Raw genomic sequence first — 12,251 nt, 5'->3', positions numbered from 1 at the left:
TATCTACAGTAGTAAATACCTGACGGATCATCTTGAAGAGATATCCAACCGACTAAGTGTCTACTCTATGTACCCACCTAACGGATACTAACTTGTGAAGCAATATATATGTATATGTATGTAGGAGTTAGCAATGAGATGGATAAATCTACAGTTTCAACTTTCCAATTCCCCACTTGCTAAAACTTTATTTCTGTACTGTGTGTGTATTCTCGCTCCAGAATTTGCGGATTTTGCGGATGTGGGGGTCTGTGATATTGGTGTTGGGGTATTTTGGTTGGTTGGTAGTTGTATGGGATTTGGGAAGGGATTTGAGAAATGAGGAAGGGATATTTGTGTTGGGGGGAGGGGGGTTGGTGTACTATGTACTGTGTGTGTTTTTGAGTGGGGATGGGGATGGGGATGGGGATAGAGAGGGGTAGGGAGAGAGGGATTGGAAGGGAGAGGGATTGGAAAATATAGTCTACGCATGAGAAATAATTGATTGATACAGGATTTGGATCTAGCTACCTAGTATTGGGATATGATGTTCTGGAAAAGAGCAAGGGAAGGCCGTGTGATTGTGATTGTGGTGGGATATGCATGTATGCATGGGAGAGGGCACACATCTGTACTTGTGCCATCCAGCTCTTTAGAGTCAAGATGGGAGTGGTTATTAATGATATTCTGTATATGTTCACTTGAAATGAGAGGATCCGGTCTTTCGTTTACTTTTTATTTTGGAATGCTACTGCTACTGCTGCTGATGGTGAAAATGGTGAAAATGGTGAAAATTCGTTGGTTGTAAGTGTTGGGTAGAAGGTAAGTCGTTCGTTAAATTGAAAAGCCAGGCTTCAAAACATACGAGTGATAGTCATGGAGAGTGAGTGAGACGGGAGAAGGCAGAAGTGAACATGGCAAGCTTTGTATAACGATAAAGTGAGTCGGTAACTAAGGGAAATTGAAAGGGAGATTCATGGGACGCTAGAAACTTGGATTTGAAAATAGCTTTTGCGCCATCGCTTCAAAAGCTGTGTGGCTTTGTAGAAAAAACTCATTCTATATCAAGTACTTAAGTTCTAGATTTTTATCAAAATCGAATGATATTTGGATTTATTGTGACTCTTCCCATTCTAAAGGGAATCCCACGAAACAGCGCACCCACTGTTGAAGTATAGATTTGTGAGAGGATTTAGATAGAACTTGCTTCGGAGATAGAGAATTGCTGTAGAAATACGTGAATTGAAATGATGGGAAATTGAGACTCGTAAACTTGATGGGCTTTTGGCAGACTGTGTGATACTGAGCTGAACACTAATCTCATTGGTTTTCTCTTGAGAACGGAAGAACTCGAGGTATCGATACAGCCTGTTGTCGGCAAAATGAGCAAGTCGATGGTGGTGAGTCGAAAAAATGGTGATCTTATCGTCACCATCATTCTAAACACCAAGGAGTCACGCAATGTTGAACTTTTGCGAACCAACCGGCGAATGGCGCTGGTGGTTTGAGTCAAAAGATTGGTAGATAAGGACTGATGAGCTCATCATTGTAACCATCATCTTCTTCAGTACATGCGCAAATCACCGTCCTACATCACTAAATAAGGCTGTCGAATACAATGAGACCATAGAGTTGTACGACGAGACTTCTCAGGTGTAAAACGCAAGCTCCAGCTTTCCTTCCATTTTTGTCTCATCGCACCATCCTAGTGGAAGCCAGTGAAACCGGCTGGAATGCAAGACAATTCTTTTTCAGCATCGATGATGTCTGTTCGATAAGTGCTGTGATTGCTGATTGATGGTGAGGTCTATTGTTGGAAGGTTACTCTCACATCCACATGGTCCGAAGGGAAAATATCTCAATCATTTTGAGATCCTGTGGTCCGGACTTGGCCAAGTTGTATAACTGGCAGGCCTCGACGGGTATGAAATACGACATTAAAACCTGGAAAAACTTCCGGGAGAATGTTTTCCATTTCATGTGTCTGTATGGTTGGTATTTGCAGGATATGAAATTTGATCTGTATTTGAGGTATTGGCCATTAGGCATCAAAACTGGTATTGCCTTCAAATACCGGCACATAGGTTGATAAGAATAAATGATAGATGGCGTTACATTGCGTTTGCATCACTGCATGGAAGGAATCTATTCTTGTTCCTCGTTTTCTTGAAGCCTTCTGGAGGGAGTTTTACTTGTTTGGGTCCTGACTCACCGTGTAACCACAGAACATCCAAACCCTGAAACATATCAAGATGAAGATGAAGATGGTGGCTCGTGATTCAGAGGCGGATCAATTCGAAACGAGAATGATTGGCGACGATAACAATGATCAGGAAGAGATTGCAAGCGGCCCGGTTCGTACGGTGCGAATTCTGAGATGTGATAGGATTTTGTGCCCAACGCTCATTAATGGATGAAGATGACCTTATTTTGGATCTGGATATCAAATTTTCCCCATATCCCAAACGAGGTAGAAGATATTGTAGATCATGCAATCTACCGGAGTTTTTCACCGCACCAGCCAGGAAACAGATTTAATCGGGAAAAGTCGGTTCAAACACTTGTGCATGTACAGAGTAGGTATCAGTAGATCTCTAGAGAGGAAATGGGTGGTGTGATGTTGTTGGGGGGATTATTTCACATTGAGCCATGTTTGTATTATCCATTCCAAGTTTTGTGTGTGGTTGAGCGTTAAAGAGAAATAAGAGGAGCACACGACGCACGCGTTTGTATGGAGATTGGTGAGTGGTCGAGTGCAAGTTGGCGTCCGTTTTATATCTTACTCCTTGCTACCTAGCAATTACCTATAGAAGAGTAGTATTATCGAGTAGGTCGGTCGGTAGGTAGGTAGGTAGGTAGGTAGTTCGTTTGTCAGTTAGTCAGTTAGTCAGTTAGTCAATTAGTCAGTCTTCCACAAAGCGGAGCGAACGAGCGAAGTAAAGAAAGACAGCCAGCCCACCAGTAATGAACTTTTCAGGGATTTAATGATCAAGCTGTGGCTGATGAGATCGTTTTTTGACATCCATTCCATATGTTCTAGCCCCTTCAAGTCTTGACTAGAGCGCCAAGTTTCCTTTTTGGAGGTGGAGCTTCTCTGCCTTGGAAACAAATATAACATGAATTTTGAAGTCAGTCAGGGAAGGAAATAGGTGAAGGATAAGTACCGAGTAGGTAAATGACAAAGAATAAATAAATAAACATAGAAATGAATAGAGGGAATAAATAGGAGAAATCGTTAGATATTGGAAGATTGCATCGTGTATGTATAGTACAGTAAATAGTACAGTAAATAAGAATGGAAACATTCAAACGATTCTAACTACCCGATACAATAAAAGTGTGATGGTCGTGGGTGGTGGGTGGTGGGTGGTGCCAATGCTAGTCAGTCATACCTAGGCATATAGGTTTTTGTATTGACAGATGTCTTTGAGTTTGTCATAACCAATTCCAATACGAGTCCGAAACAATGGTTGGCTAAGAGGAATTGTTGAGTAGGTAAGAATAGTTAGCTACAGAGGTACATCACCACCTCTACTACTACTACTACTATTACTACTACTACTACTACTACTACTACTACTATTACTACTATTATTACTACTACTGGCTTTCTTTTTATCAAGATAACGGTGGTTTGGATTGGTTGAAATAGAGTTCTTTGATATATACTTTTGAGATGCACAGAGTAGCGAGGGAGTTTAGTCACTTACCGTACATACATACTCTGTACACTTTACATGCGAGCATGCTTCACACCAATGCTAGCTGGATGGCGGGTTCGTCCTAGTCGTGAGGGGTCTTGACTGCTGGGGAAGTATGTTTCCACGTAGTTACTAAGGGACTAACCTTATATCCAAGATGATCTTCCGCACGGAACTATGATTGACGAGAAATGGCTCAAGTATCCGGTACGGGTATCTGGGTAATCTACCTACCTTGACACACAAAGTATTAAACAAACAGACAGACAGACAGACAGACCGTGAGCCCGTTCTCCTGGAAGAGGATATATAGATTAAACATTGGATAGGGAACAATTGCGGCGGGATGTGGATTCACACTGCATACTTGCATATCTAATCCATGTCATGATTGTCATGATTGTCATATTATATTTAATTTCTCGTGCCTGACGTAAACTCAATGGATAAAATGCTCCGGCTATGAGATAATGGTTTTTATGAAGATACGGAATTCTCTAGAAAGTACCATGTCGGAACTTCTTAGCTTTGATATAAGGTTATTGGAAAAAAGAAAAGAAAGAAAAGATAAAATCTTTCTCCATATCAGATTGAAGGAAATCCCACCAGGACTGACAGACAAGATATATCTACCTGCCTCTCTACCTTCCTCTCTACCTTCCTACCTACCTTCCTACCTCTCTCTTGAGTCTGTACCATAGTATCGACTGGTACCACGAAGAAGGATACCTAGTACTTGATTTCAGACCTTACCTCAGAAGGATACCTAGTACTTGATTTCAGATTTCAGACCTTACCTCATCCTGTTCGCATCGCAGCTCTCCCGCATTTCCCCCAAACCAAAAGAAATCATTTTAGTTGAAATCCAGCTCCCAGACTTCCAACTTGTAAGTTTAAACAAAGCATGCGTGCTTCTTCTCTTCTTTTACTGGTCCGGCAATACCCTTGTGTCCCTTCAAACTTTCCTATCCTTTACGCCTTTTACCACGTATCGGCCCTCAAGAAACCTTTTGCCAACTACCTACTAATTACTCGTAGACAAAACTTCAAATACAGCTCAGCCCCTTCACACAAACACAAACCCTCTTTTTCTCTATCGACAATCACATCTATCTCTTGCATTACTTCTTGCTCTACTTTACACATCTACCGGTATTCCTGACTTCACTGGATTAATTTCCTATATCAACATCGAATTCGAATCCATACAATCTGCCCCACCATCTATCTGTCTCTCTATCTATCGATTTATTTACTGCCCCTCCTTCGAACTTGCTCTCCTCAAATAAAGAAAAGATCTTGTTAATAAGCTATAAAGCCACACAACACAACCCGGCGTACAATCACGAAGCTCATGATCGCGCGATTACCTATTTACAAAACAAATTACATCGAATTTCATTCATCTTCTTCGTTCTTGAGGATCTCTTCAAAACTTTCATCATGACCGTCTTTGTGGTCTCCCTGTACGTGTTTCCCCACCCCTCCCCCAAATCATTTCGGTGCTAGACATATTTGTATTGTCTCTTAAACACAACCCTATTTTGCACTACAATATAAGCCTTCAGAGCTCCGCACGTTATGCTTTTGAACCTAGCAGGCTTCTGGCTTTGAAGTTACAAAGCTTGGAGGCATACAGCTGGTTGCAATTTCATCTCTCAGCTCTTTCTATGACAAAAACTGACATGATTATTTCCAATATAGTTTTCTCCCAAACACGATTAACTTCAAACTTCCTTCCAATAATTCTCGTCCCCCTACCAGATCCAAACTTCACCCAGATTCCAAAACAGACGCTTCTCGCTCTGGACGTCCAGGTGCTGCTAGAAGAAGTACTACCAGGATCGATACTGGTAAACCGAGTCTTTTTGGCCATCAAAGAGATATTACACCCCCAGCAACACCAATACACGATGTCGACCATGAACAATTCTTCGCTCAAACCGACCCATTAAACCTAAAAGCCTCCCTCCCCATACAAGAGAACCAACATTCCATAATCGCGCCCAGCGATCCCCATTCACCAGCATGGGGTGCAGGTAAGATGTTCAACCAACCACGCTCCCGAGCTAGTTCTCCTCCTCCCGCAGATATTCTCAAACATAATAAAATGAAGGAGAAGGCAGAGCTCCTGGGAAGCGCTGGAATTCGCCAACCACAATATAAAAGAAGTGACAGCCATGATAGGGTTTTCGCAAATGCCGAATGGGAGGTTGAGCCAGCGGAGCAAGGTAATGGGGGTTTGAGAAATGCTGTGCAAGCTGCAGTGAGAAGCGGAAACCTTGAGGATAAGATCTGGGTCGGTACACTGGGAATGCCAACGGATGCTCTCGAACGTCAACAAAAGCAGGACATTGATGATCGGATGGCTACGGAGTACGATTCTTTGACAGTTTTCTGCAAGGATAGCGATTTCGATGGTCATTACACGCACTATTGCAAGCAGATTCTGTGGCCCGTCTTTCACTACCAGATTCCCGATAATCCCAAGAGCAAGGCTTACGAGGATCATTCTTGGGTTTACTATGTCAAAGTGAATCAAGCTTTCGCAGACAAGATCGTCAAGTCATGGAAGAGGGGCGATGTTATCTGGATCCATGATTACCATCTTCTACTGGTACCTTCAATGATCCGTAAAAAGCTCCCAGATGCTAAGATTGGGTTCTTCCTTCACGTTGCATTTCCATCTTCGGAAGTATTTCGATGCTTGGCGGTTCGCAAGGAATTACTTGAGGGTATGTTAGGAGCAAATCTTATTGGGTTCCAAATTCAAGAGTATGCACGCCATTTCTTGCAAACCTGCAGTCGTATCTTGATGGTTGAAGCCACAAATGATGGTATTCAACTTGAGGACCGATTCATCGATGTTATCAATCTTGCAATTGGAATTGATCCCGTTGCTCTGGATATGAACCGGCTGGACCCTAAAGCTACTCATTGGTTGAACACGATGCAAGAGAGATACCGTGGTAAGAAACTTATTGTTGCACGAGACAAGTTGGATCATGTTCGAGGCGTACGACCTAAGCTTTTGGTATGTTTCTGTCTCCTTATCAGAATCCCCTAGAATTGCTCGGTGATGCAGAACTTTTTAATAAACTTCCGTGAACAACTACTAACCTCATTCTTCTTACAGGCGTATGAGCTGTTCCTGAATAAATACCCTGAATGGCGAGACAAAGTTGTTCTTATCCAAGTAGCAACCTCTACCACAGAGAATGCCGAACTCGATGCGACTGTTTCAGATATTGTTACTAGAATCAACTCTTCATGGGCAAATCTCGCTTATCAACCAGTCGTTTACCTGAAGCAAGATATCATCTATCCACAATATCTAGCTTTACTCACAGTCGCTGATGCCTTGATGATTGCAAGTCAGCGTGAAGGAATGAACTTAACATGTCATGAGTATTTGTTTTGTCAAGATGGCAAGTTCGAAGGCCACAACAAGCATGGATCCCTTATTCTTAGTGAGTTTACTGGTAGTTCTTCCATCTTCGGTGGTAATGAACTATCTGTTAATCCTTGGGATTATCGCCAATGCGCCGATGCAATCAAACAAGCTCTTGAAATGGGGGATGAAGAGAAAGAAGAAAGATTTACAAAACTTCATGCAGCTGTTATGCACCACACTGGAGAACATTGGTTTAATGAATTCCTTCATCGCCTCGATAAGGTTTATGACGAGCAGCATAAGAGGGAGACGACATCGGTTCCTCGTCTCTCGATCAATATACTCGGCCAAAGGTATCAAAAATCGGAGCGCAGGCTCTTTATCATTGACTATGAAGGAACTTTGGCATCATGGGGCTCACCGAGCAGCATCATTTTAACAAGCCCGCAAGTGAGTGATCTTGTAATACTCGATCTTGGGTAAATGCTAACAGTACGTAGCGCACAATTGATACTCTCAATGACATTCTACAAGATGAAAGAAATACAGTTTATGTAATGTCTAGCAGACAACCAGAGGAGCTTGACCGTTTATTCAAACGAGTTCCACGTCTTGGTCTGATTGCTGAAAATGGATGTTTCCTTAGACAATTTGGAACCTCGGAATGGACCGAGATGGCCGACCCCGAAAAGATGCGCGCCTGGAAAGATTCAGTTGAAGGTATCATGGCTTATTATACTGAGCGAACCCCAGGATCTTGGATTGAGACGAGACACTGCAGTTTGATCTTCCATTACAAGAATGCTGAAGACTTCGAAACGGCAACTCGACAAGCAGGTGATTGCGCAAGCCACATTAATGATGCATGTGTTGAGCAAAGAGTTAGAGCTCTTCCTCTTGAGGGTACGTATCTCTAGTTTTTTACATTACGAAAGACCTGCTAACGTTTGTTATAGGAGCCGTTGCGGTAGAACCAATTGACTGGTCAAAGGGCACAGCTGCCATGAAGATATTCGAAGGCCTTGCAAAAGACATGTCACCAAACGCCGAGCATACTTCTCCTGTCGACTTCTTGCTTGTGATAGGTGATGGTAGGGATGATGAGGTTATTTTCAGATGGGCCAATGATTTGGGTAGAGCTAAGAAGGTTGATAATGTTACAACTGTTAGTTTGGGTAGTAGGAACACTGAAGCTGGGTATACACTTACCCAAGGTGTTACTGGTATGTCTCTACTCATTATGAGTGTGTGATTAATCGATTGCTAATATTTCAATAGGTGTCTTGACAGCTTTACAAAAGCTAGCTCAGTTATCTTAAAATGTTATTCGTTGATGGGTTGCATTTCTTTACGAGAAGAAATGATTGACATGGGATAATTATCGGGAACAATACACTGAGACGATGATATAGATGATTTTATGAATGGTTTCAATATGGCGGCATAGCGAGGGCGTTTTTTGTTGTTACTTTCTGCTTTTCTCTTTCTCCGCAGTTTTCATTTCATTTCATTCCTTTTGGATTGGATTGGAGGAATAGAAGTAAACACATACATGCAGACAGACATACACATACGTACATGTTTTATGAGAAAGTAAGCGGAAATCAAGATATACATACATTCGTACACACACAGATACGATGTGACACAATAGCACATAAATGGTCTTTTGGCCTTTAGCCTTTGATTTTAGATATCTTAATACCAAGAAATTCTACTCTACCTTTTTGGGGATGTCTTGTGTCTGCTCCCTCGTTTAAGATGTGTAAGTACCTACCTACCTACCTACCTAGGTAGGTAGGTAGGTGGGCAGGTGTGAGGAGAGATGATGAAGTAAATTTCAGGGTAGTCTGGGCTGGGTAGATGCTATATAAAGGAATCGAGTGTATATCGCGAGTAAGGTAAATACTTTTGCAAGCAACCGGTCTCTCTGGCATCTTGTTCTTCTGGAGTACATATCTAGCTAGCCAGTACTTCTACTGTAGAGGAAACTAAAATAAAAAAATGTTCCAGGCTAGCTGGGTTGAAGATGGTGCTTGTAGGTATGTATCTGATGTACCTGATGTATCTGTGTGTTGAGGGATGAGGAGATGAGAAGGTAACGAGATGAGAGAGAAGATGAGAAGACTAGAAAACCAATAAGGTGGGAAGATGAGAATATTAAAAGATGGGAAATATAATATTAGCATCATAAGATCCAAAATGAAGGGGAGAGAAGGGGAGAGAGTGGGAGTTAACAGAAGAAAAGGATATATTTCGTGATAATGTGATAGTGTGAATAAATCAAGAAGAGAAAGAATGCACTTTAAACTACATTACATTCAGACTCGAGGAAGAAAGAAGATGAGATAGAGCAGAGACGAGCATTTATTCATATCATTGAAATCACATCACATCGTATCACACCACCCTCACACTCAAAATCAAAGTTTTATAAAATAATTATATATTCCATTTCATATATCCTCTCAATAAATATGTATACCACGGGAAAAGAATATGGGCACGGATAAGACAAAATGAAAATCCAGGTCCGGATCCAGATCCAGATCCAATAAGTTTGATAGCGTAGTTGCCAGTCCAGGAGTGGAAGCTTTCATGTGAGTAGTAAGAGGTATTTTAGTGAAAAGGGGGGTGGGGCGGGGAAGGTGAAGAGATGGGTATTGATGCGTACCTTGAGTAGTAGCGAATGCCGTTGATATTGATGTGATTTGAAGTTGAAAATGCCATGTAAAACTGGAGTAAAAAGGTATGGAATGCTGAGTGTTGTAGAGGGGTAAAGAGGGATAGAGGGGGAGAAGGGGGGAAGGGGAAAGGGTGGGGGTGGAGGGGTAGGTCGATCAGAAGGTACGTACCTCACACAAATAGAACAATAAATCAAGAGAAGAAGAAATACATGAAAGCAAAGATATCATCGTCTTTGACCAACCACTAGCCTTCAAAAACACAATTTGTGAAAGAATGCAAATGCAGATATACTCTATGCATGAATGTCCTAATATCCCTCCAGATACTCCTCCAAAAACAAAAAAAAAAACAAATCCTTGTGATGTCTCGCCGCACAATAATAACTTTCCCCATATCCCATGCCTGATGTGATCATCTCTATGGAAGTGCTAACTATAGCTACCTAGAGTAAAACGTATTCTTATTTACAACATCTCCTCGTCCTCGCCTCCATTTGTGTATCCGCCAAACTGGTAATTTTGAAATGCTCCATACCTGCAATGATCGAGTTAGTCAAAACCACGTGTGCAGAAAAGCTACTCAAAAGTGGGCAAAGAGTTTGAAAAGGTGGGGTTGTACTCGGAGTGGGGATCGTCTGAGGTGGGGTTAAAGAAAAAGGGGAGAGGGGAAAGATCGAAGTGCCAACACTTTAATTTGGGATAAAAGGAATACTTACTGGTTCTCCATCGCTTCGACATTTGGGTATCCATGAACGGCTTCAACATTGTTATAGACTGGGTCTGTAGAAGGCTTATATTGAGGTCCACCGACTGCCGATCCAAAGTGCGAGTAAATATCCTTTGAACGACCAGTCGATTGTTCATATTCTCGTGCAGCTAGAAGCTCATAGCCAGATGCCATATAGGGTTCAACATGCTCAACATGGTTCCAACGGGCATCTCCACCTTGAATCGGTGTCAATGGAGCATGGCTACTACCATCACTCATAGTATCATCATCCATACTTGAATCTTGTGTTCGAGACATTCTTTCATCCATCATTTGACGTTCATATCTCAACTTGGCCATGGACTCTTCCTGCTCAAGGCTAGTAGAAGGACCAGTCCACAGATCTTGTGCCAACGCATGTCCTCCATTGTATGGCGGGCAGATTCTCCACAACTCAATCAATCGCATCTGCTGAGTAGCATCTGCGGTTTTGAAGAGTTCGATTTGGGTAGGATATAAAGAAGAAGAATCGACCCCATGTCTGGCAAGTATAATATCTACTGTAAGTTGATCTGTTTGAGGTGGTTCGGAAGCGGGTCTGGATGCTTGCTTAGCAACATGTGCGGAATGGGTATAATGTTGAGAGATTGAGTATGTGTATGTTGGTTCAACTTCCTTTGGCTCTTCTACAGGGGCAGGAGGAGGAGGAGGGTTGTGGAGGGAAAGGTTACGAGCGAAAAGCATCGCGAGCTCTTCTTGTGTAGCCATGACGTATATGTGTGCAAGTAGTTATTCGACACTATGGCAGATAGGTTAGTTGAGTCATTTGGAGGAGCAAAAGCAGAAGACGGAATAGCAACAGCATACCTTTTATTGTAAACGATTTGATAATGTGCAAGAGAAATCCTGCAAACCAATTTGACTGCTGCGGGATCTTTCTGAGAAAGCAGAATGTATGTTCGAATCGAAGGTTGAAATCGAAGGTTGATCTGATTTGTAGTAGAGGCTAAAAGTCAGAGGAACATGCAGGTATGTATGCAAGAGAATGGAGCAGCAGACTTTGTGGACAAATGCAAAATGATTTTTGCTTGTTATTATTGACTATGCTATGTATGTACTGGAGTAAAGGGGAGAATAGAATTACTCTCGAGAGGAGTTAAGGGAAGGGAATCCTGAGATTGATTGAATAGAAGTGGTGGCGGTGATGACGGGAAGGGAAAGGAAGAAAGATGGGTGACCTCTTGATAGGTAATGGTAGGTAATGAATGCTAAAATGAGCTTATTTGGAATGGTTCAGCAGCTGGAGAGTAGCGGTACCCAATATAATAAGCCACGGAAGTTGGGATGAATTTGAATGTTTCAAGTGTCTTATAATCTCGTATGTGATTGTAATTCTTTTCCCAACATTTATTAATCGCAAGACAATACAATATTGTAAATTGTAGATTGTAAATTGAAGAGGGTTATGGGAGTTTATAGAAAGTGGAAGGAAGGATGGAAGGGATGAGGTGCAGGAAGGAAGGAAGATAGATATATAGATATAGATATAGATATAGACATGATATGGATATGGATATTGATTTACATTCCCCTCATCAATGTGTGCTCCGTACTAATCCCAATGTATGTCTCGTGTCAAAGAGAGATAAGCACGTGCTGGGTCGATATGTGAATGGTTCACCCCTCTTTGTTAAATCATAAAAGATGATAATAATATCCTTAAATTCCGATTAAAAGGATCCAAGGTGGTTGGTTACTTTTCGATTGTCAAAAACGTATTG

The 12,251-nt window shown here is 41.8% G+C and overlaps 2 protein-coding genes across 2 annotated transcripts; one reads left to right on the top strand and one right to left on the bottom strand.

Annotated features, from left to right (window-relative positions):
* Positions 1-5,123: 5,123 nt before the first annotated feature.
* EAF01_009901 (uncharacterized protein) lies at positions 5,124-8,393 on the top strand (the record flags this gene model as incomplete). The annotated part of the gene is made up of 6 exons (XM_038918157.1): positions 5,124-5,146; positions 5,385-6,714; positions 6,817-7,524; positions 7,575-7,977; positions 8,031-8,297; positions 8,353-8,393. The coding sequence occupies 6 exons, from the start codon at positions 5,124-5,126 to the stop codon at positions 8,391-8,393; spliced, it is 2,772 nt and encodes a 923-aa protein (XP_038766127.1).
* A 1,833-nt stretch (positions 8,394-10,226) lies between these two features.
* Positions 10,227-11,238, bottom strand: EAF01_009900 (uncharacterized protein; the record flags this gene model as incomplete). The annotated part of the gene is made up of 2 exons (XM_038918156.1): positions 10,227-10,296; positions 10,478-11,238. 2 exons carry the CDS (start codon positions 11,236-11,238, stop codon positions 10,227-10,229), a joined length of 831 nt encoding a protein of 276 aa, XP_038766126.1.
* Between the last annotated feature and the right edge of the window lie 1,013 nt (positions 11,239-12,251).

This window comes from Botrytis porri (genome assembly GCF_014898465.1).
Source record: "Botrytis porri strain MUCL 3234 chromosome Unknown BPOR_015, whole genome shotgun sequence".
NCBI classification, from domain to species: domain Eukaryota; kingdom Fungi; phylum Ascomycota; class Leotiomycetes; order Helotiales; family Sclerotiniaceae; genus Botrytis; species Botrytis porri.
This window is presented reverse-complemented; position numbering and strand designations above follow the sequence as displayed.